We start from the raw sequence: 26,819 nt of genomic DNA, 5'->3' as shown, positions 1-26,819 counted from the left end.
TCACAAAATAAAAATGTTATTTAATGGTTTTATTATTAGTTAACAGTAATAGCCATGATCATTATTCATTATGATCGTGATTATTTTAGTTAATGATGATATCCTTGATCATGGTAGAAAAAATAAATCTTTAATTTGTATTAAAATATTTATACATCATGCAGTGTCTTTATGCTGATTCTTCTTAAAAAATAATTTTATTACAGAAATGGGGTTGATTGTCATAGTATCAATCTTGTGAGGTTTCATGATAATTCAATGTTTCATGAAGCTTTATGTGAATGTTTATTAGTTATGCTATCATTTTTCTGATACACTATTATAATTTTTAGTAATATTTTTAATTCGTTTAAATTTAAAAAAAATTGTTTCATTTTAATTTTAAAGTTTTAATAATTGTTTTTTTTTTGTCTTTTTTTGTTCTTTTTAAATATGTCTGATTTATAGTTATTTTAGTTTTAGTTTAGTTTTAGTTCTTTTAGTACTTCTTTTTTGTGTGTGTGGTTTTAGTTAACGTTAATATCCTTGATCATAAAAATTTGTTTAAAAAGTGTTTTAAGTATTTATTCTCAACAGAAATTGGTTGTTAGTCATAATAGTTACTATATGAAAAATGTCTTGTATGCAGAATATAATTTTGTATTTTTTTTCAGGTGACTATGATATAGATTCACATATAATATTTATAATTTTTGTATGCATTTACATTTTCTTTTATTGTGATATACCATTAATTATTATACTGTTATAGTTTTATAAATATTTTGAATTATTTTTGTATTTTTGTTTCATTTTAATTTTAGTTAAAGTTTTAGTAGTTTTGTTAGTTTTTATTTTTTATTCTCTTTTTTTAGTTTTTTTTTTTTTAGGTGACTGTGAGCTGTATGTGTTCTTGTGAGGTTTCATTAGATTCACACATATAATGATCTAATGTTATTAGAATTTTTTGTGAATAATGTTCTTTTACAATGTTTCTTAGTTATGATTTTATTTATCATATTTGTATGCAATTCCATTTTATTGTGATATGTCATTATCATTACTTGGCAGACACTTTTATCCCAACCGACTTGCATTTTAAGTTCATCTTTTTTTCTTTTTTTTTTCCAATTCATGAATTCCCTGGGAATCAAACCCATGACCTTGCTGTTGCTAGCAGTAGGCTGTACTGTTCTAATACATCGTGCAAGATGTCATTTAAGATCTAGTACGTTTGAAACCTAAAAGAACCTTCAGAAAGCTAAAATGTTGGTCAAATGTGTCAAATTTGGTCAGTAAGCGTTTTTAATTTTTTTTGAGAAAATCACTTCTTTCTGTGTCATGAGGTAAATGGCACTGATTTCATGTTTGTAATGTCGAGAGATGTTCCTTAAATGACTTCAGTGTGATTTTATGCTCTTTTAAAGACCGAGTTGAGGAAGCGTGTTGTGTTTTCTTTGTCTCTGGGAGTTTCTCTCTCTGGAATGTTCTGTGACTCCCTTCAGATGATCTTCAGTATCTCAAGAGCGATGTGTGCAGATCATGGCATATAAACAAAAAGCTGCATTGGATACCTCAATCTAATTAGCTGGCATGAACTGATACTTTTGCCTGAATAATGGCAAACACAGTTCATATGAGTTTTTTGTTACTTAAAGGGATAGTTCACCCAAAACTGAAAACTCTATCGTTTACTCACCCGCAAGTTGTTCCAGTTCTTGTATGATTTTTTTGTTCTGTTGAACACAAAAAAGATATTTTGAACAAGGTTGGTAACTAAACAGTTGACGGTAGCCATTGACTTCCCTAGTATGGGAAAAAATACTATGGAAGTCAATGGGTACCAGAAACTGTTCTGTTCTGTAATGTACTGTAACACTAGTGAAGCAGAAATGAAATGACTGTACTTTATGAAAAAGCCTAAAATGATTCTACACATTTACATTTATGCGTTTGACAGACAATTTTATGACTTCCATTTTATCAGTCATACATTCCCTGCTTCATGTATTAAAATCACAGTTTGACTGGAAAATGAAATATCTTATAGAAAAAAAAGGAGTTTAGCTGCATTTGCAGATTGGGTTCATTCATAAAATGAAAGCGGTTTTAATTTGATGTTGTACCATTCGTCCACTCAAACGCCACATTCAGTAATGTCACATACAGCAATATAAAATGATGCTTTTGTCTCGTAATAAGATTTAAAAATGTACATCAAGTAGAAAGTAATGGTATAAATGACAACATCATATAAAAATATACAAATACAGTCATCACATCTCACAGTATTACTGTAACAGCAGAGAAACACAGAATCAATCCAGTGGAAAAACAACACAGTGGATTTAACCAGAGTCCAGTGTTAAACATCAAATACTGACCGTGTCTGTACAGAAACACATTTACATGTAGAAAAACTCTGCACTTTTTCAGTGCTGTTCATTATATATCCGTTACTTAAGTGGACCTCATCTGTGAAATCAATCCAGTGCAGCACAAAACACATTTTATAAAAACCTTGCTGAAGAAATTTGAGAAAAAACTTGAAATTCTGAAAACACAAAAGTCTTGACTTTTTGAGTATATTAGCAAGGCACACAGTAAATGCTCCAACCAATTTTTATATTATTGCCTCTATTTAAAAGGCCTTTCTGACATACAAAACACTATGGACAGTAACACGCCGACTAATAAAATCTCTCATTTGTGTGATTTTCCAGGATATCACATCTCTTATACATGTTGGCATAATTAGATGCTTTTCATTATACATGAAGGGGAAAATAAATGATGGTCAAGTTTATGTACAGTAACAGTGTATTTGCACCTTTATCCACATGCTAAAGTACCATTAATTAAAGCCTGACGCTGTGATTCATGAAAGCTCTGGTTAATGATTGAATAATCCATCCTTCTCAATGGAATAGAGCAAAACAAAAACGTTTGAAAATAAAAAAGTCAAAACACGTCACAAACTGAACACTTAAATCATCTACTTGGACAAAAAAAAAAAACTTTATTGCCCAAAACCCCCAAATTGTGACAGTAAAAAAAATTACTGTCACAGTTGTTGTATAAAACACAATAATTAGACCCCATATAGCAGAAAATATATCGAATTAATACAAATTTTCTGCTCAAAATATATTGTAAATATATGTTGTAAACAATGAAGTGCAATTAAGTATATTTTTGACATTGAGTTTCAACCATCATATATGCAAAAAAATAAAAAATTATGAATATATATACACTTTTTTTTGGGGAACATTCAGATTTTTAATTTAATTTATTTTTGGTGACATTAAAAAATTGAAACATCGATAAAGGTACTATAGATACATATTCTAACCATTTTGAACTATATGAAGGGTAACGTATATTTTAAAATATAAATATCTTTTTGGATGTTCTTTTTTTTATTGTTACAAGAAAAAGTACAATATTTCATACATATATATAATTTTTTGGAAAAATGGAACATCCAAAAAAGTACAATGTATATTATGAACATTTAACTATATGAAGGGCAACATATATTTTAAAAATATAAATATATTTTATCAAAAGCATTTCAAAAATATGCAAAATATATATTGGTAGAAAATATATTCAAGCAAATATATTTTAAAGCGGGCCTTTTTTTTATATATATATATATATTTTGAAATATATTTGAAAATATATTTTTTGCCATATGGGATGGAAAGTGGTCACAGTTTATATTTCTCACATTGGCTTCCCAAGCTGAAGATGTCCACTGCTCTCTTACTCACAGTGGTGAAAGTGGAGAATCAGCAGTGTTTTTCTCCATTATCACGCAGCTTTGCTCAACATGTCTCGACACACAAAAGCCACATCTGTTGGTTCCATGTGTGTTCGGCCCAAACCGATGTCAGATCAGTCTCTCCTCTGGAGGCACCTTCAGCACGCTGCCCATCTCCAGTCGGGCTCCAGATACTTCCTGTTGACTCGGGCTGTAGGTTCCCTCCGACTGGCGCCTCTTCCGGGCCGTGAGAACCAGACAAACCATCCCGACCGCGGACAGCAGGACAGCGAGACACGCCAGCGGGACAGCCACCATCAGCCACGGCACACGCTCCTGCTGCTGCTGCTTCTGAGGACCACACCGAGGAGGAAAACACAGAATCCAGTCATAAAATGGGTTTTAACGTAATTAAAATGTATGAAAAAACAAAACATTTCATAGGGTCCTATTATTTTTTTAAAGAATAGTTTTCCTAATATTGTATTTTGATTATCAACATTTAATTTTAAAATTTAAATTTAAAGCTTAAGTAAAAAAATGGAACCCAGAAAAATTAAAGCAGAAAACATAGAATCTGGGAAAAACAAAACAAAAATTTGGTGGAAAAAAAATAATAAAACTGATTTCATAGAGCCCAAAAAAATTTAATTTTTGTTTAACTTTTAATAAATTGATGTTAAATTGTTTAAGTTTCATGATTTCAGTTCATAAGACATGCTTTTTGATTGCTAAAATTTAATTTAACCACTAAAACAAAATCCAGAAATTTAAATTGGAAAAAAAATAAAATAAAACGGAATCCAGTAAAAAAGGGGAAAAAATAAAATGAATTTCATCGGGCCCTAAATGTTTTATTTTTTGTTAAACTTAATAAATTGTTGTTAAATTGTACAAGTTTCATGATTTCAATTGATTAGACAAGCTTTTTAATTACTAAAATGTAATTTATACATTAAATCTGAATCCAGAAATATTTAAATGAAAAAAAAAATCCAAATCCAGTACAAAAATAAAACAGGTTTTTGGGAATGAATGCATGAATGAATTAAACAGATTTTGTAAGGCCCTAAAATGTAATTTTTGTTTAACTTTTAATAAATTGTTAAACGGTTTCATAAAAGTTTTATGATTTCAATTAATAGTACATGCTTTTTGATTACTGTAATTTAATTTAACCATTAAAACAAAATCTATAAAAAATTATAATGAAAAATAAATACATAAGGAATCCAGAAAAATGTAAATGGAAAACACAAAATTATAAAAAATTGTTAAAATTATTAGACATACATTTTAATTACTAAAATTACATTTATTAAAAAAAAAATAGAATCCAGAAAGAAAGAAACAAAAAGGATAATAATGAGTGCCCTAAAAAAATATTTTTTTTTTCAGAAATTGTTAAATTCAATATGTTTCATGATTTCAATTAATTAGACCTGTTTTTTGATTACTAAAATTGACTTTACCCATTAAAATGAAAACAGAATTTGGGGGAAAATAAAACAGAATTTGGGAAAAAATAAAATGGAATTTGGGGAAAAAAAACAAAACATATATTTAATAGGGCTCAAAAATGTTTTTAAATTTTTAATAAGTTGTTGTTAAATTATATATGTTTCATGATTTCAATAAATTATAATTTAACTGAACTATTAAAACAGAACACAGAAAAACCAAACCGAATTTAGAAAAATTAACAGAAAAAAAAATGAATCTGGGGGAAAAAAATAGAAGTTCAGAGAAAAAACTATTGTAGGGTTTTAGAGCATGAATAAAACAAAAGGACAAAGATTAAATGAACCGAATGAACATGGAGCAAGAACTGACCGTATTCTGGCAGTTTTCTCCGCTGAAGTCGGACACACACTCACAGAGGTAGTGGTTGTGTCTGTTCACACACGTGCCTCCGTTACGACACGGGTTCGACTCACACTCGTCTATATCCACTTCACATCTGGAACACAGACAGTCATCAGTCTGACTGCAGTCTGCATATTTAATCATCATGTGATCACATCTGCAGAAGACTCTCACCTGTCTCCGGTGAAGCCCGGTCTGCAGGAACAGTTCGCTCCCCACGATCCCTCACTGCAAACACCTCCATGATCACACCGTAAATCCACATCACACTGCAGAGGAGGAAAACGCCACCTGACGGATAAATGATCCGTAAAGGGATTCACATTTACTCTATAATGTGAATAATACATCATAGATATTAAATCCAATCAAGCAGGCTCCTTTTCTTTGAATATGGATCAATATGACAGATAAGTTTAGCATACTGTATGTTTAATCTGATTTCAAAAACTATTAAAAAATAATTAATGTTCATTTAAATAAGGCTGAAATAAAATAAAATATAAATATTAGATTAAAAAATTACTTTAAAAAGTTGCTAATTTAAATATATATGCGTTTTTTTTTTTTTTTTTTTAAGTTTAATGTTTTCATGTAATATTTATATTTTATTTTATTTCAATTAAGTATTTTTTTATTTTAATATTTTAGTAGATAAGTATGGCATAAATTAAACACTGGCATAAATACAAAAAAATACTTAATTAACAACATTTCTCAGTAATAAAAAATGGCTATATTTAAAAAAAATAAATCAAAAATAAAAATGACTAAAACTTTAACTACATAAAAACAAAATATAAAAATAAAAAGTAATTATATTAATTATTAAGCATCTCAATGATACTAAAATAACACAGCGTATCCCAGCTTATTTAAAATAAATATGTGATGATGAGTAATGATGCTAAAAATTCAGCTTTGCATCACAGAAATAAATTACATTTTATAATAGGCCTACATTCACAAAGTAATAATAATATAATAAAAATAGTAGTGTAATATTATTACAGTAGTTGTAATAATTTTACTGTTTTTACTGTATTTTTGACCAAATAAATGCAAAAGAGACTTCTTTGAAAACAATAAAAATCTGACTGATCCCTCACTTCTGAACAGCAGAGTATACTTTGTGTGTGTGTGTGTGTGTGTGTGTGTCTGTGTGTGTGTGTGTGTATGTGTGTGTGTACTTGTTTATGGGGACCAAATGTCCCCACCACAAGGATAGTAAAACCTGAAATTTTTTTTCAGGGACAAACGAGGGACACTGGCTCATTCATTCACGTTCCTTTATTAATAATGCTAACAGTCCCACCCGCTGAAAGCTGCGCCGAAAAAGCGAAAGAAACCTGCGATATGTTTTAAAGTATATAATAAATAAAACAAAGTATATGTTTCAGTCCTGTCACTTTTTTTTTTTTTACTTACTTTTACACTTTTTCTGCTGTTCAAAAAAAACGTTATTTTCGCTATTACCACAAGCAAGCTACGAATCTGAGTGCAGGAGCTCTGCGTTACCATAGAAACGTCAGTGGTTTGCTGTGACTCGTGACTCTCGCGAACAGCACTGAACGCACACTTTGGCCGGTACAAAAAATGTATTAATATTTTAAACCTTTTATCAGCTTATGTAGGCTCTACAACAAAGGAATTGCTGATCTCTAGTGATATCTTATTTTTGTAATAGCTCATTTGTTGGTAAAGGGTGAGAGGTCTGGCGAGCCACATGATTTTTGTCAAAGAGCCAGGTGTGGTTCCCGACCACTGGGTAAGGGGATAGAAAATATCGTTTGGTCAGTATAAAAGTAATAGAACTCTATGGAAAGTCTACACAATTCACAGAAACAAACGTGTGTGTGTGTGTGTGTGTGTGTGTGTGTGTGTGTGTATATATATATATTATAGATGGATCATGTGACTAGCTCATTTGTTGGTAAAGGGTGAGAGGTCTGGCGAGCCACATGATTTTTGTCAAAGAGCCAGGTGTGGTTCCCGACCACTGGGTAAGGGGATAGAAAATATCGTTTGGTCAGTATAAAAGTAATAGAACTCTATGGAAAGTCTACACAATTCACAGAAACAAACGTGTGTGTGTGTGTGTGTGTGTGTGTGTGTGTGTGTGTGTATATATATATATTATAGATGGATCATGTGACACTGAAGACTGTAGTAATGATGCTTAAAATTCAGCTTTACATCACAGGAATAAATTACATTTTACAATATATTCACATAGAAAACATTTCTAAATATGTTAGTTATATGTCTAGTTATTTTAAATATTAATAATCTACAATTTTTACAGTTTTTACTGTATTTTTTATCAAATAAATTCAGCCTTGCTGAGCAGAAGAGACTTCTTTCAAAAATCTGTAAAAAATCTATATTTAGCAACTAAGTGGTCAGACTCACTGGCAGAGCAGTCCGGTGTGATCAGGTGGACAGACGCAGGTGTATCCCGCAACCGCAGCCGCACACGAGCCTCCGTTCTCACAGCGATGCTCCTGGCACACATCTGCCTCCAGCTGGCAGTTCTTCCCAGCGTATCCGGGAGCGCACTGGCACTCGTAGTCCCCCGGCAGATCCCGGCACATCCCGCGGACGCAGGGCCGCCAGCCGCACTCGTCCACGTTCTCCTGACAGCGCTCGCCGGTCCATCCCGGGCCACATTCGCAGGAGAGGAGATTGAAGAGATCCGTGCAGGTGCCGTTGTTCTGGCACGGATCGGAAAGACAGGAGGAGGAGCTGGTGCATCCCAGACGAGGCTCAGAAATCCCGCCGACTCGCATGAACCGGGACGTTTGTGGCGCTTCTTCCTCTAGGAGTCCTGAAAACGGTAAATAAACGCCACCGATCCGCACCTCGCCCAAACAGCCGGTGTAGTTCTCCGCCAGCCAAACGCTGGAGGAGTTGAAGAAGTCCATGTTTCCGGCGGGATCCGAACTGAATCCGGCCGCTTGTCCGTCGATGGAGAGGTGCCACTGAGACACCGCTGTCCTCGAGCTGGACAAGTAGAGTTCCACCTGGTGCCAGTCTCCGTCCGAAACGGGGACGTCGCTGGTGAAGGCGTGCACCTCCAGACTGTTCCCGTCGCGAAACTTGACGATGAGGGAGGAGTTGAGGAGCCACATGCAGAAGAACTCCAGGTGGCTGGAGGCGCGTAACAGCGTCCCGTTCTCCTCGCGCGTCCGGAGCTGCATCGAGATGCTCGTCACGGGGACGAACAAGGAGCCGTCGGCGCTGAACTTCAAAGCGTTGCTCTCAAACGTGGCATTGGCTAAACCTGCAGTGAGGAGGAGATTATTAACCCTAAAAAGGGCAAAACCATAAGGAGACATCAGAAAATTCATTTGTTGCTATTTTCCATCTTATTGGGACTAATAAAATAACACAATTTCATGATTTTTTTCTAAACTTGACTCTTATTTTTGATTTTAATGTTTGTATCCCCCAGGATACGTTGCCTCTTTGGAGGTATAAATTCACTGAAAACAGAACACTTGTTTATCAATGCTAACATGGTTGCTAACACAGCTACAGGCTACTCGTAAATTAAAGTAGTTAAGCTACATTCAAGCTACTCTTCTGAAAAAGTAGCTAGCTACATCTAAACTACTTTCAATTTTTTTTATTATTATTATTATTTTAATGTTTTTTGGTTTGTTTACATTTAACATAAATAACTGAATAATTGTTCATGAAGAATTATAATGAAGTTATAAGTAAAATATAATGAAGTTATAAGTAAAAACAACATATTGTAATGCAATTATGACTTTAAAGAGTAGAGTCAGGTTGATTGGGACACTTTTTCCAAGTCATTTCAATGACAAAATGTGTCAAATCATTTGATTTTGTAAACTATCCGATACACACAATAATAAAATAGAGTTATATATAGTTACATTATCTCAAACTGACTGTCAAAGTGCAAAATTGCTACAAACATAACATCAATGCAAGAACAAAATGAATGCAACTTAAACTGGATACAGAGGAGTCGTAAAATGAGCAGGTTAAACTCTCAGACTGTGAATGGAGACGCTCTGAGATGTCAAACATCAGATTTTCATGTTACGGATAGTGTTATTTTATTTTATCATTTTAACATTATCATTGAGATACTATTATAGTTTTTTTATATTTTGAATTAGTTTTTATTTTTGTATTTTCCAACTGAATTTCATTTTAAAGTTTTAGTAATTTTGTTGTCATTTTTATTTCTTTTTTTAAATCTGTCTATATAGTTTTTATACATTTTTATTTTAGTTTTAATTTTTTATCACATTAAGTTAAACAAAATTAAAATGATATTTTAATTTTAAAATATTCAAATAATGAATTTTTTTTCAGTTGATTTTATTCCAAGCAACAAAATTGTTTTATTTTTAGTTAACCATAATAACTCTGCATCTGGGTCTACTTGGATTCAATACAATTCAATAAAAATTGCACTATGAAAAATAAATAAATAAACAAACCAATAGTATATCTTCTCATACATTACAAAAAAAAAAGTAAAGGAGAACATTTTTAAAGCTATTTTAAAAAAATGTAAAACATGAAGAAATGTAATTTTAAAAATGTAATATTTTTTGAGTGTCCTGAAAATCATAATTCCCAGCAAAATTCACATATTTCTTCACATATTCACGTTTTTATAAAAATTTCGATTAAAATTTTATTTCCATATTTTCTGTTTATTTTAATTTTAAAGTTTTAGTCATTTTGTTTTAAAATAAATCTTTTTTTTTTTTTTTTTTAATTTCCATTTCAGTTATTTTAGTACATCAAGTTAAAACTAAATGAAAATGAGAATTGTTACTTTAGCAACTACAGCTGGAAAAAATGTTTTTTATATTGTATTTTATTTCAGTTAACCTTTATTTTATTTCAAATAACAAAAATGTTTTTTATGGTTTTAGTTTCAGTTTTAGTTTACTATAATAATGCTGCAACGTGTACATTTTCACTTTGCAGGCACCTTCATGACCCTAAATGAGAAATAGTCACACTTTAAAGACAAACATCCTTGGTTAACAAGTATTTCTGACAACTCAGAAATGTGTTGAGGGTCAAACTGACCCGGAACATAAGAGTTAAAGGAGTAGTAGGAAAAAAATACTATGGAAGTCAATGGTGCTCATCAATTTCATCAAATCATCATTTTTCTAAATATCTTCTTTTGTGTTCAACAGAAGAAGGAAACTCATACAGGTTTGGAACAAGTGGGGGGTGAGTAAACGGTGACAGAATTTTCATTCTGAAAGTAAACTACTCCTTTAAAGGTTTATTTTTTCTAATTGAGTTGCTGGGTTTCGTGAGCTTGATTGTCAGTTTTCTTGAATACTGAGAAACAAGACAAAGGTCAAGACAAAATTCAGCTGCCAATGAATCCTCAACAGAGCAGATACTCACACTCATAACCGTCAGGTAAATCCACACATCGAGTCCCAGAGTCACACGGATCGCTGACGCACCACACGCGAGCGTCGCATGTCTTCCCGGAGAAGTTCAGTGGACACGAGCACACAAAGTCATTCCAGATCACCACACATTTCCCTCCGTTCTGACACGGCTTCATCTGCAATGAGAGAGTCAAAGAGCAAACCCTGAGAAGACCAGCCAGAGAAGTGAATAACAGCAAGTTTGGGAAAGTAAAGATAGTGAAAATACACACTGTCATTCAACAGCTGGTTAGAAGTTTTTTTTATATATTTTTGGAGGGGGAAGAGGGGAGACAGACAGACACACACACACAGCTTCGCATTCAGACAGTTTCATTTCGCTCCCATCGAGTTAAAAACACAAATAAATGCACAGCCATTTGCACTCTGCATCGAAAACATATATATGAACGCGCTGTTGCTCCTCTGAGAACTTTTAAGGCTTATTCTGTGGCATTTATATAAGCATTTTGACGGGTTTTGTCACAGAGCTGTAAAAACAGTTATGCTCACCAAATGAATGAATCGCGTTTGTGCCGAACTCATATTACAAAGCAAAAACAAACACTCTTCTTCGATCCATGAACGTTTCTCTTAGTTAATATACACGATCTCACAGTCTGGGGCGTCTGTCATAGCAAATCAACACATGCTGTTGTGAATAATTAAGCGAAGCGTCTTCTCATAGGATAAGAACACACAGTCTCATGAATAATTTAATAGACACCGACGCGTCATCGATGTACTATAGTCCATTGCCACGTCACATTGTGACGTCAACACGATGTAGATTTTAAACCCGGAAGATGAAAATAGCGCAAAAAGCTTAAAATTAACCAGTTTTCTCCAACAGTTAAAATTATTGGTTTATTATTGTCTTCTATGATGTGCAACACAAACACCTCTGCTAAAATCTCAGAAAAAGTAGTCTGGGGTTTCATGACCCTTTAATGCAATAAATATGAACTATATAACATATTTACAGCAACTATATCATATATTTACAGCATATATATTAGTGCTGTCAAATTATTAATCACGATTAATCGCATCCAAAATAAAAGTTTTAGTTTTTAGTTTATGTGTGTGTACTGTGTATATTTATTATGTATATATAAATACACATACATGCATGTATATATTTAAGAAAAATATGTTACGTTTAAATATTAAATATATTTATATATAATATAAATTATATGAATATAAATATATACATGTAAATACATGCAAATATTTTCAAAATTTACACTGTATGTGTGCGTATTTATACATAATAAATATACACAGTACACACATATATATTATACGAATGAAAACTTTTATTTTGGATGCGATTAACTGTGATTAATCATTTGACATATATATATATATATATATATATACACACGTGTATACATAAATATATATTTACAGTATATGTTTACAGTATTCATTATTAATCTTTGGTAATATTATGTTCTCAGTGCATTAATTAATGTTAACAGACACAGTTTTTGATTTTAATAATGTATTATTATATGTAAAACTTGGCATTAACTAAGATTAATAAATGCTGTATACGTATTGTTCATGTTAAGTAATATAATTAACTAATGTTAACAAATGAAACCTCATTTTAGGGTGTTACTATGTTTTTTAAACATATATTTTTTATATACATTTTTATTTCCATTTCAGTTAGTTTAGTACATCAAGTTAAACTACATAAAAAATTATAAATGTCTTGGCAACCAGCTGAAATATATATGTCATTTATAAAAATAAACAGTATTTTTATTTTAGTTAAAGCTGCAGTCCGTAACTTTTGTTAAAAGAATTTCTTAATATGAAATTCGAATGGTATGACAATTAGAGATTAGACTGTGCAGAAATTAAATCTACACGCCAATACACACTATACACATAGTCATGCAATGCTGATGTTGTTAACATTAATAATCTGAGAATAAAGTATAACAATAATAATCATTTGCACGGTTTGATGTGATATGAGATAATCGATCTTTAGATTTAATCACCATATAGTGCGATTTATTGTAATGCTTTTTTCCTTAGTTGGTCAGAACAAACGTAGCAGACTTGTTACTTGTTCAGATGACAATAACCGGTGAAAATTCTTATTTGGGTTATATATTCCAAGACATAGGCTAGAATCTGTGATTACTAAGTATAGGATTCACACCGGTGCGGTGACTGACTGCCACACATACTCCTCAAAACATTAGATTCATCCGCGCTGTAGCCGCGCCGCTGCACAACCCACTCAAGGAAGATAATTCCGCAAATAACTGCAATTCCAGGTTTTCAAACAGAGACGGCGACAAAGAGGCAAAACTTACGGACTGCAGCTTTAACATTTATTAACAAAAAAATTTTTTTGTTGTTTTATTTTTAGCTAACTGCAATAACCATGATCCTTTAGGACTCATTCTAATATGCTGATTTGCTGCTCAAGAAACATTTCTGATGATTATCCATGTTGAAAACAGTTGTGCTGCTTCATATTTCTGTGGAAACTGTGATACATTTTATTTTTCAGGATTCACAGATGATCAGAAAGTTCAAAAGAACAGCATTTATTTGAAATAGAAACCTTTTGTAACATTATAAATGTCTTTACTGACACTTTTGAACAATTCAGTGCATCCTTGACAAATAAAAATATTAATTTCTTTAAAGAATAAAATAAAATCTTACTGACCCCAAACTTTTGAATGCTAGTGTACATCTTATAATTGCTCACGGCATCTCACCTTGCACGTCTGGTCTCCGGCGCAGCCCTCCAGCACATTAGAGGAGTTTCTGGGTAAGTAGCTGGGATGCTGTGGTTTGTGGCTGATGCTGCCGGAGTACATGTACAGCTGTGTGTCGTCTATACGCACGTCCTGCAGGCAACCCTTAAAATATCCACCCCACTGTCCGCCGTTTTCTCCTTCAGGAAGCCCACCGAGATACGCCACGTCTCCAGCCTCCACCTCAAACCCAATCAGCTCTCTGGGAGTAAAAACCTGCTGCGTTTGGTTAAATAATATAAAGCCTCGTTCTTTTTTGATGGACACAAAGACCTTCTCCCCGTCGGTCAGGAAGCTGGAAGCTCTTCTGATGGAGTTGTATATCGCAATGTATAACGAGCCGTTGTTTAGGAAAACAGTGAGGTAAGCTTGATTCTCACACTGGAGCTGAAGGACCAGTCCATTCAACTGACGTGATTTCAGCCACAGCGACACGCTCACGTCACCGCCGTGCTGCTGCATGATGGGAAACGCAGCGAAGCTCCTGTTGCGCTCGGGACTGAACGTCCATGAAGTGAACTCTGGTGAGAAAAATAGTTTTAAAGTAGTGCTGTCAAACGATTAATCGCGATTAATCGCATTTAAATTAATTAAGTTTGTGATTAAGTAAGTGATTATATTTCATTTTATTATTATAAATTATGATATTTTAGTAATTAGTTTTTTTTTTTTTTTCAAAATGATTTTAATTTAAATATTTAATGATTTAATTAATTATTAGCTAGAATTACTATAATTATAATAATAATTATTATTATTTGAATATACACACAAGATTTTTTTTTTCCAAAAATAAAGTCCATTTATTAAAATTAATTGTATGATTAATAATTAAATATATAAAATTTATTTATGTTACTTTTCAAAGTACAGGCACATCAATTACATAAGCATCACAAAAAAAGTTCACAAATGAACGTCTCATAATTTATTCCAGAAAGCTGTTATTTAACAAGAAGCCTCACCTTCTGAACAGTTGTGTCCATGAAACGGCCTGCGGCAGTCGCACCTGTAGTCTGACCACAGATCCACACAGCAGCCGCGCTCAGCGCAGGGGTCCAGCCCACACCAGTCGCTCTTCTCACAGCCCATCTGCACATCCGGCTGCGGACCGAAGCTCTGGGGAAGAACCGGCTGAGAATCCACCAGCAGATCCTCAAAACAGCCCAGGAATCCCATCCTGGATGCGGTTCGGTTGAGGTATTCCTGCGGCACCCCGCCGAGGTAGACTCTCTCCAAACTGTGCGGCTGGAAGGACAGAAGCTGGTTGTGTCCTCCATCCTCAGCTCTGGTCAGGTCGTCTGATAGCGAGGTCAGAATCAGTCTCTCGTCCACACTAACCGAGACTTCGTGCCAGAGTCCGTCGCTGAAATCCCCGCTTAACTGCACAGCCAGCTTTAAGTCTCCCGATTCGGCTCTGGAGTGCAGGTCTCCACCAATTAGCTCCAGTATGAAGAAGTGCTCTTGGCTTCCCCGGAGGAAGAGAATTAGATCCGGCAAGGTCGTCCTGAACCTCAGCTGGACACTCGGCCCTTGGGATGTCCTGTTGATTTGCGAGACCTCGATGACCAGATAACCTAGATATGGCAAAAAAATTAAAATCTCGATTTTTTCAGAACATTTGACCGAGTCTCGATTTTTTTATGACTTTTAACTAGTCAACTTGAAAATGTAACTACAACATGATTAAAGTAACTTTATTATCTTTATTAACCCTCTAGTTAAAGACAATTCTATTCCAAGTGCACCACACATGAAGTTGTCAACATGATGTAAATGTTAAACAAATCACTTGTTAAATATCTTTGCAGGAAAGATGCATGAACTACATCTTGTACAAACATCTTATACATATTGTATGTTCAGAAATAATAAGAGGAAAATGCTTTAAAAAAAAATCTCAATGCATGAAACGGCAGTCTAAAAACGCAGTGCTCAAGTTAAAATAAGTTCACTCCCATCTTCTTGCATGTTTTTCCTATTCCACTGCCCACGTCGCATCTTTATCAACACATAAGTGCATTCTGTGTGAATGGCGCCTAGCGATATGAGCGCGTCACGTTTGAGCAGTTAATCACGTGCGCCGACATGCCGTTGGATGGTTCTTTCCTCTTTAGCGTTATCATTTCCATATTGTCAAAGTGTCTAATTCTAACACTTGGTAATATTTCTATTCAAAATCGCGATTCCACAATTTCTAAAAAATAAAACCGTGGCAAAACATTACATTCGAATTAATCGATAAAATCGGAAAAATCGCCCGGACCTACCTCCTGTTGTCACAGACAGAGGTGGGTAGTAACGAAGTACATTTACTCCGTTACATTTACTTTTTTCAAATTTTGGGAAAATTTGTACTTTTAGATTTAAAGATGGGTACATTTCTAGCGAAAAAACTGTACTGTTACTTCGCTACACTGCGCGGCTTTCCTCTCGTTACTTATTTGCAATTTGCAATACATGTTAAGAAACGTGTAGACTATCTTATTCCAAGCGAGCCGTCTCTTTTTTCTGGGGCATGAACGATGCCCCATTGGTGAATGAATCACTCTTTTGAGAAAAGAAGCGGTTTGAAGCGGTTTCTCATTCATTCCGGGTGAGAACACTGAGAACATAAAGATCTACAGTAATTGAAGCCAAATCTGCAAATTCTACTGTTGGCCTGCAATGAGGTGTGTGCTGTCTCCACAGGTACGATTTCATTTAAGTAATATTGTAGTAGGCCTAGCGGTAAGCTAGATCGACTGTCACGTGAAATGTGTAAAGTGAAATGAATGAAAAGTGCCGATCGCGGCATTTCATTTATAGTAGATTTGCTTTATTACATTGCATCAAATCCTTTTTTGAGTCTGCAGCGTTGAGCATTATAACCAACTACTCACGTTTGAGCTTATGAATGCAATATCCAAACAGAGGCGTTTTGATTTATCACAGCGGAGAACTCCGGAGTTGTTCAGTGTGCGCGCTCATTGACTGAATTCTGATGAAAATTCTCAGCAAATTCTCTCATCAGCATAAACAACAAAGTGCCATTGCATGACATTGCAGCTTCAACCTTTAATGAGTTATGAGTTAAGGTAGTTATAAAATTGCCCTCAAGTAAGAAATGAAGAAATGCCCCTGTGGAAATGAGTTAATTTCTGATATATATATATATATCCCAATTCGTCGGTCATCCGACGTGACGTCGAGAGTGACCGACTGAAAGGGAACTAGTAACTCACTACTTGAGTAGATTTTTCAGAGGATACTTTTTTACTCTAACTATAAGGATTGTTACTTTTACTCTTACTTGAGTAATTATTTATATAAGTACTTGTACTTTTACTTGAGTGCAGTTTTTGGCTACTCTACCCACCTCTGGTCACAGAGAAGGTGGTGGATGTTTGGCAGGTGTCACCGTGGAAGCCTGAAGGGCATGTGCAGATGTGCTGATGCTGGTCTCTGAGCAGTGAAGGCACACAGGTGGCGTTGTTTTGGCAGGGGTCAGGCACGCAGGCGGTCAGCGGGACGTCACAGTCATGACCGCCCCAGGGCAGCTGGTCCGGCGCAGGAGGAGGACAGTGACACGTGTAGTCATTAATGGCGTCTTCACAGCGGCCGTCATTCTGACAGGGTTCGCTCTCACACTCGTCCAGGTTAATCTCACACACCACACCTGCAGGGGGAATTACAGACTGAGGTCATGGATGCATTTGGCACAGACATTCAAAGACAAACCTGTGTGTGTGTGTATATATATATATAAATATATATAATGTAATATGTATAATGTAATGTGTGTGTGTGTGTGTGTATATGTGTGTGTGTGTGTGTGTGTGTATATATATATATATATATAATGTAATTGTAAATGTAATGTATATATTTTATAATAACAAATGCAAAATATTAACAAAAACCTATTATAATATACAGTCAGGTCCGGCAGTATTTGGACACTGACTGAGTTTTTGTGCTTTTGCCTTTATACACCACTACAATGGATTTGAAATAAAACAATCAAGGTGTGATTGAAGTGTAGACTTTTAGCTTTATTTTAAGAGGTTCCACAAAAATATGACATTTACCATTTAGGAGTTACAGCCATTTTAAGCAAAGTACCTCCATTTTCAGAGGCTCAATAGTATTTGGACAAAGTGACATAATTGCAAATATAAGCACAATTTTAATACTTGGATGAAAATGACTGCCTGTAGTCTGGAGCCCATGGACATCACCACATTCTGAGCTTCCTCCCTGGAGATGCTTTGCCAGGTCTGATTGTGCATATATATATATATATATATATACAGTATATATATATATAAATCTTAAACAGAAAGTCATAAAAATCTACCTATGAAGTTACTGTAACATAGGGACAACCTTTATACATCAGAGCCAATGACTTACAGAACCGTGAACTAAAGGAAATGATCGGACTTTTAATTGCATTTACTTTAATCCCTTGTCTTTAATCAGTAATGTAATCCTGCTAACGGGATGGGCATGTCAGCATATGGTTGCAACTTAACTACTGTTTGTTTAGTCTGTGGGACGACTGTTAACTACTGCTGAATAATAACACTGCACCAGTAAATATGCCCAAACTAAACAAAACAGAAATGTATGCACTACATGTGCACATGCAGCTGAGCAAGACAGTCCATCACTGCGGATGACAGCAGGTGTCAAACACACAGTCATTGTGCAACCGTTCCTGCAAGTTATCAGTTTTCACCAGTGCAAACTGTAGAAGCTTGTGGTTGTTTGCCATATATTTTGCATTCCTTGGCAATATTAAACATGAACCTAAGTTAACTGATAGGCTGCCTTGAAACGATGAGTGTAACAAAAAGTGCTATGAAAATATAAATTGACTTCATTCCAGCGCATGCTATGCAGAATGCAAAAAGCTGTGCTACTGTTACATTACATTAATCATTTAGCTGAAGCTTTTATAATGCACATGAGGAAAAAAACAAGAGTTTATACTGAAACCAACAATGTTAGCAGTGCAACGATACTAAAAATCAACATGTGAAAACGTGTGTGCAGAAAAGAGAGAAACAGGAGAAAAAAAGTGATTTTCTTCCTCAGTACTAAAAGTTAAAAAAGCATTTTTGTTACTTAAAATAAAATGCCCACTAACTGAAATATACGGTGGCCGAGAGAGCTCAACGCGCTGCAAATGAAAAAACATCTTCATCAATTTGACAACACATGCTGCAAATGCTCACAACACAAACAAATAAAGAAAAGCGCTGCAAAACCAGAAACGCTGCAAATAGTCACAGACCACATCGAAAATGTTTAAGGGAACCGCAAAGTGACAAACATGGCTGGGACATGCACTGTCTACTCTGAAAGGTGAGATTTTTGTTTATTTTAACACCCTGATCATATTCATTAGCTCTTTTGTGTGGATATTATTAGCCTAAATAAGCTGACGAAATACACACTGTAACTGTGAAAGGTTATGTAAGCTGGCTAACTTACTTTTACAACTTACCTTACAAAAATTAACCATAGCCTACTATTAAAATTAATTAATTAATAAATACATTTATTATATAAGAATAATTCAAACAAAAAAATGGTTACTGTAACCATGCACAAATTAACCATGGATTTACTACACTAACCATAGTTTTAACCATGGTATTTGTACAACTGTGGTTATACAAATGGTAATCAATAAGCCGAAAGAAAAAAAAAACATTGTTAATTTTCGTTTTGTTGGGGTAATTTTGTTGTGATGTGTGCTACTTGCGCATTTCTGTATTTGGATGTGTTGTGAGCATTTGCAGCTTGTTTTTGTATTTGGTTGTATTGCGAGTATTTGCAGCACATGTTCTGTCAAACTGATGAAGATGTTTTCTTGATTTGCTGGTGCTTTTTCTATTTGCATGTGTTTTCTGAAGTTCTACGTTGAGCTCTCTCGGCCACCGTAGAAATAAAATAAAATATAGAAAAATTGTTGCAACATTTCTCATTTTCATTTAGTTTAACTTGATGTACTAAAACAACTCAAACTGAAATAAAAATGTAAAATTAAAAATGTATTGTTAACTAAAACTAAAACTATAAAAAATATCTTCATTATTTGAAATAAAATAAATATTAACATAAAGTATAAAAAAAAACTAAAACCTTATTTTTTTTGTTTCAGCTAGTTGCCAATGCAACATTTTTCATTTAGCTGAAGTTTAATTTAAAAAATAACTAAAAATGAGTAAACGAAAACTACAAATGAAAACTTTAATAAAAAAAACTAAATATACATATTTTAAAAAATAAATTAAAAAAATGACAAAAACAACCAATTTAAAACTTTAAAATTAAAAATGAAAACAAAATATAGAAATAGAAATCAAAATATTAATAAAAAAAACTTTATGTCTCAGTGACACTAAAATAACACTATCCAGTACAAATATTTTAAATCAAGATACATTTATTTGAGATGCAAAATGACATAAAATACGAAGTCTTGTATTCTGATTTACTAGAATTTATCAATTTTCTTAAAACAAGAAACATTCAAATTTAAAGGGAAAACAAGTCTATTTTTCTGACCCCACTGTCAGATATATTTTCTTGTTTTATGCATAAACATTGATTCTTTTTTTTTTTTTTTAGAAAGCAAGACTTCTTATCTCATGTCATGTTGCATATTTGTACATAAAAAGAAAAAAAAATTTAAATACTGAGTCAGAAAATGACTTGTTGCAGTACTTTTGTAACTATGTGCTAAACAAAACCTGAAGAAAAACCCTGCACACATTCTACAGTATATGATATTCGTCATAAGGAGAGCCACACACTTCATTTCCAGTGTCTTTCTTAAGACAGCAGAATTGTGAGCTCTCCGCAGGTTAATTCAACATTAGTGCAGGGATCCTCTGGAAAGCTCCGACGCTTTACCTGTCAGGAGAAGCAGCCCGCTGCAAATCACTCTCACTATTAGTCCTCTCATCCTGCCAAACGTCCAGACACTGACACACAGCTGACAGACGTCCAGCGATTTCTTCCTCTCAGTCCCTGTCTAACTTCTCTCTCTCTAGCTTCCTAGTTTTTTCCCTCTTGCACAAGTCGATCCACCTCTCGGTACCAAGCGTCCAGGAGTGATTACAACAGACGTGTCCAGCATGACTCCCCCTCCGCTGGGATAATAATCCTCGGAGCCTCCCGTCCCGTCCCAGCTGACATCAGGAATGCCTGTCTGTACGCCGTGAGCGACTGCTTTCCATGCCAGCCAGAGTACCACTCATTACTGGAGATGTGATTTGAGTCCTGTCCGTGTGGGAAGCTTTCAGAATAAACTACACCACTTTCCAAATCTGAACAGATTTAAGCACTAGGCATCAGAGCATCCGCCGACTTTGTAAATAATAGTTAGAGAGAAAACTGAGCATCACACAGTCAGTGCTGGTAGATTATTCACATGCTGTAGAATGCAGATTACTTGATGAAAATTGCAGTTAGTAATGTAATCTATTACACATTTTAGGTAATGTAATCTGACTACTTTTTGATTGCTTTTGACCCAGTTTGTTTATCACTTTGATTTGAATAAGATGAGTTTAGTAACTTTAGTATAACTATAGTTAACTAAAACCATAAAAAAGCATTTTCATTGCTTGAAATTAAATAAACATTAACTGAAATAAAATTTTACAATATTTCAGCTAGATGCCAAGGCAACATTTCTCATTTTCATTTAGTTTAACTTGATGTTCTAAAATAATAGTAAAAATGACGTTCTAAACTTAAAGTAAAAAATTATATAGGAATTTAGAAAACACTAATAAAAAAAAACACACAACAATATTACTAAACATTAACCATAATAAGACAAAAAAGGTAAAAAAATAAATAAAAACTAATATTATATCAATGATACTAAAATAACACTGTCCAATACAAATAACTAAATTCTTAAAACAAGAGACATTCACTTGAGATGCAAAATGACATAAAATAAGAAGTCTCGTTTTCTGATCAATTTTAACAATTTTGTAAACTTTGTAAAAATACAAAGGGAAATCAAATTTATTTTATTCTTTGTTATCATCAAAATCAAGTGCATTAAACATTACATTATGTCATGGTTTCCCAGACTGGGGTTTGTGAGGAACTGCAGGGGGAAATTGATGTAAATTGATGAAAGGCTAATAATTAATTAACTTTTAGAAATGTTACATTAAAATAAATAAACAATTTTAAAATAAAACCAAATTAAAAAAAAACGATACTAAAACAATATGATTTTTTTTTATTCTCTTTTTTCCATGTAATTATAGTCACCTGACTAGTGGCCAGTAGGCAATTCCATAAAACTGGAAGATTTTCCTAACATATATAAGCAATGGGAAATTTAAAAACTTAAAATTTAAACAAAAATTTAAAATGGAAAATTTAAAATGCAAAAAAAGAAGAATTAGGGTGAATCATTTAATTATGAATAATTTACTGCCATTTTGTGAATATTAAGTAATCATGTAATCAATAAAAAAAAAACTGTAATCAGATTATGAGAATTTTTTATGTCCAGATTATCCAGATTACACTTAATCAGTTACTACCAGCACTGCATGCAGTTCACTAAACGACACACTATCAGACTTTCAAGTTGTTCCGAACACAACAAACTAGCTAAATATGGGACTGGTTGCTAAGAGACACATGACAAATATAAACAATATGTGTTCTAAAATCCGCTCAAAATATCAAACATGTTTGATTCTACTCTGACTGGATGGAGTAATCTTGAAGATAAAAAATTGGAGTCTGTGCTTCAGAACTTCAGATAATAATGTTAATCACAGGCCTTAGTTTACTAATAGATCAAAAATTGCTGTTTTAAAAACCTGTAGAAAACTCCTATGGTGTGAAAATGCTCATTTTCTTTCAGGATTTAGGAGCTCTGTATAAACTTCTAAGGTTAGAGATCTTGACAGAGACCCTGCTTGAATCAGCGCTCAAAATAGACATGGACATGCTGTCATTTTTTAAGGTTTGGTTACTTGAAATAAAAGAAACCTTAACCAAAATATCATAAAATATAAAAAACTTTCCACTTTTTTTGAATTTCAGATATTGTCAGTTTAACTTGATGTACTAAAATAAAATAAAAGTGAAAAACAATATAGACAAAAAATACTAAAAATAACAAAAACACAACGAAATTACTTTAAATAATAAATAACTCTACCTAAATTAAAAATTAAAATTAAAAAATATGAAAAATCTCATTTAAAACATTAATTAAAACTTTGAGATATAATAGTATCTCAAACTTTTTTTTACATTTCAGCTATTGCCAAGGCAACACTTCTCATTTTAATTTAGATGTACTAAAATAACTACAGATGAAAAAAAAAACAATATAGACAGATTTAAAAACTAAACTAAAATATCTAACTAAAATGAAAATGGAAAATATGAAAAATGAAATATGAAAAATATGAAAAAACTGATTTAAATATTAATAAAAACTATAGTAGTATCTCAATGATACTAAAAGTTCAAGTAAGGAAAATGCTTTTTGATTGTTTTAGTTTTAGTTTCAGAAAAATTACTAAAACTATAATTAAAATTAAAATGGAAAACATGAAAATAAAAATAAAAATGTTTATAAAACTACAATAGTATCTTAATGATACAAAAATTTTGAATAGAACACTTTTTTATGGTTTTAGTTTTAGTTTCAACAAAATTGCACTCTAAAAAATGCTGGGTTGTTTCAACCCAACTTTGGGTCAAATATGGACTAACCCAACTGTTGGGTTAAATTTTTACATTAAATTTTTAACCCAAAAGTTGGGTTAGTCCATATTTGACCCAAAGTTGGGTTGAAACAGCCCAGCATTTTTTAGAGTGTACTAAAACTTTAACCAAAATTAAAATGAAACTAAATATGAAAATAGAAACTATAATAGTATATTAATCATACTAAAACAACAGTTTGTGGAGTTTTGCAAAAATGTAAATAGAGGCATGTTTTCCGACGTGCGCCTACAATACGATGCGCATTCAGCCATTGATATATGTGCATTATTTTGAATGATGTGAAGTAAAGTCATGTGATATACGGAGCACACTCACACACCTGTGAACCCCGCAGGACACGAGCACCCAAACGCATTGATGAGATCTTCACAGCTGCCTCCGTTTTCACACGGCGCGGACTCGCATTCGTTCACGTTAACTGAACAGTTGTCGCCTGCGAAACAGAAAATCTCCAGTTACTAGCAGCTCTTTGAGAAGACGTTGTTGATGATTCAATTCAATTCAAGTTTATTTGTATAGCGCTTTTCACGATGCAAATGGTTGCAAAGCAGCTTTACAGAAAATGAAAGTTTCTACATTATATGTAGTAATAGCTTATCTCAAGTTGATGTCCATACGGCAGAAATGTACAGTAAAATTAGATCTTTGTAAGGCTGGATCCAGACTGAAGCTTGTGTAATTCAGAAACAGTATCTGACCTGTGAATCCAGCGCGGCAGTGGCACAGGAATCCGGCTGCGCTCTCGTAGCTGAAGTCCGTGTCCAGATCAGGCAGAAGTCTGTAGTGTCTGGAGTCGGATCGCTGGAAACATTCGCCGTCATTCTCGCACGGCTGCGTTTCACACTCATCCACATCAAGCTCACAGTTCTCGCCTTCATAGCCTGAAGGAAATAACAAGAGTTAAAGGTCCCATATTGTCAAAACTGAAATTTCCTGGCTTTTTTCAGGCCAATCAGAAGAGAGGCTCATGAATATTAATTAGACAGACCAAAATCGACCTGTTCTCAGCAGAGCTCCTGAGAGAGGAGCTGTAAAAATATATTGAGATGGTTTTTGGTACTTATACCGCAAATATATATTCTTAAGGACATCAAAACCTAAAATAAAACTCCAGAAAGTTGTAAAATATGGGACCTTTAAAGAACTGTGTGTAAACTCGAGGAGAACTGACTTCACTACCAGTGCTGTTTTAGTATCACCAAATCTACTAAATCTATATCTATAGCACTACTAAATATAAATCTATCTACACTTAATCTATAGTATTACTATACTATTATAGTTTTTATTAATATTTTGAATCAGGTTTTATTTTCATACTTTCCATTTTTTATTTAAGTTAAGAAAAATGTTAGTAATTTTGTTGTGCATTTTTATCCTTTTTAGTCTGTTTTTTTGTTTGTTTTATTTGTAGTTATTTTTGTGCGTCACATTAAACTAAGCTAAAATGAGAAATGTATTTGGCAACTAGCTGAAATTAAATAAAAGTTTAAGTTTTTTATATTTTATTTCAGTTAACATTTATTTCAAGTAGTGTTATTTTGATGAGAATACTATTATAGTTTTTATAATTATTTACAATTGGTTTTTATTTCTGTTTTCATTTTAATTGTAGTTAAGGTAGTGTAGATTATTGTAGTTTAATTGTACTTTTAGTAATTTTGTTGTTTATTCTTGTCATTTTTATTAGGGTTTTTTTATATTTTATTTTAGTGCATCAAGTTAAAAATTAAATTAAAGTGAGAAATTTTGCTTTAGCAACTAGCTGAAATAAAGTTTTTTATATTTTATTTTATTTCAGTTTGTTTTATTTAAAGTAACAAAAATGTTTTTTATGGTTTTGGTTTTAGTTTTAGTTAACTATAAGAACCTGCTTCTTACAGTACATTCAGTTTTTATAATTTATTTGTCAACATTTATTTCAGGTGGTGTTATTTTAATATCATTTAGATATTACTATTATACTATTAGTACCTACTATTATATTTTTTATAAATATTTTCAATTGGTTTTTGTTTTTATATTTTCTGTTTTCATTTTAATTGTCGTTAAAGTTTTAGTAATTTTATTGCGCATTTGTAATTTTCATTACTTTTTGTTTTATTTTAACGACTACAGACCTGTCGCTCTCACGTCTGTGGTCATGAAGTCATTTGAGCGACTGGTCCTGGCCTACCTGAAGGACATCACTAGACCCTTGCTGGATCCTCTTCAGTTTGCCTACAGAGCAAACAGGTCTGTGGATGATGCAGTCAACATGGGACTGCATTACATCCTGCAACACCTCGACAGACCTGGGAATTACGCAAGGATCCTATTTGTGGACTTCAGTTCGGCCTTCAATACCAACATGCCTGACCTTCTCTCAGACAAACTCACACAGCTTTCCGTGCCCACCTCCATCTGTCAGTGGATCACCAGCTTCCTGACAGACAGGCAGCAGCTAGTGAGGCTGGGAAAACTCACATCCAGGACTATCACCATCAGCACTGGCACTCCCCAGGGAAGGGTTGTGTTCTCTCCCCACTGCTCTTCTCCCTCTACACAAATGACTGCACTTCAAAGGACCCCACTGTCAAGCTCCTGAAGTTTGCGGATGACACTACAGTCATCGGCCTCATTCAGGACGGTGACGAGTCTGCCTACATGGTTCATCCATAACTGTCTGGTTTGGTTCAGCTACCAAATCAGACATGACTACAACGGACAGTCAGGACTGCTGAAAGGATTTATCAGTGCCCCTCTGCCCAGCCTCCAAGATCTTTACATCTCCAGAGTAAGGAAAAGGGCTAAGAAAATCACTTTGGACCCCTCACTCCCAGCCCACTCTCTCTTCTAACTGTTGCCTTCTGGTCGGCGCTACAGAGCACTGACCACCAAAACAGCCAGGCACAAGAACAGTTTTTTCCCACAGGCTATATTCAGCCTGAACAATTGAAACTTTATACATCGTTCATCACAACTGACATTTATATACACAGAATCCAAAATTTGTACACTTGTAAACTGCACACTTTGTAAATAACATATCTGCACACTTATAACATATCTGTACTTTTATTTCAACAATTACAATTTTTTTCCTATACTTCTATTTCTGTATATAGTACATTATTTAATTTCTGTGTTATTCCTATGTATGTCTGCACTATCATGTATGTCTGCAATACAGTATGTCTGTACTTC

General features: G+C 33.6%; 1 protein-coding gene across 1 annotated transcript in view; it reads right to left on the bottom strand.

Annotated features, from left to right (window-relative positions):
• Window positions 1-3,877: 3,877 nt before the first annotated feature.
• crb2b (crumbs cell polarity complex component 2b) overlaps window positions 3,878-26,819 on the bottom strand; it is a 39,323-nt gene continuing 16,381 nt past the window's right edge. The window contains exons 5-14 of the mRNA XM_016570837.1: window positions 24,332-24,514; window positions 23,953-24,066; window positions 17,215-17,514; window positions 14,822-15,433; window positions 13,818-14,377; window positions 11,033-11,198; window positions 8,027-8,897; window positions 5,789-5,905; window positions 5,582-5,708; window positions 3,878-4,099 (exon numbers count right to left, since the gene is read on the bottom strand). Coding sequence (XP_016426323.1) covers window positions 3,878-4,099; window positions 5,582-5,708; window positions 5,789-5,905; window positions 8,027-8,897; window positions 11,033-11,198; window positions 13,818-14,377; window positions 14,822-15,433; window positions 17,215-17,514; window positions 23,953-24,066; window positions 24,332-24,514 — 3,272 coding nt within the window. The remainder of the gene's footprint in view (window positions 4,100-5,581; window positions 5,709-5,788; window positions 5,906-8,026; window positions 8,898-11,032; window positions 11,199-13,817; window positions 14,378-14,821; window positions 15,434-17,214; window positions 17,515-23,952; window positions 24,067-24,331; window positions 24,515-26,819) is intronic.

This window comes from Sinocyclocheilus rhinocerous, unplaced genomic scaffold, assembly GCF_001515625.1.
Source record: "Sinocyclocheilus rhinocerous isolate Xijiao unplaced genomic scaffold, SAMN03320098_v1.1 scaffold1223, whole genome shotgun sequence".
In the NCBI taxonomy this organism is placed as follows: Eukaryota; Metazoa; Chordata; class Actinopteri; order Cypriniformes; family Cyprinidae; genus Sinocyclocheilus; species Sinocyclocheilus rhinocerous.
This window is presented reverse-complemented; position numbering and strand designations above follow the sequence as displayed.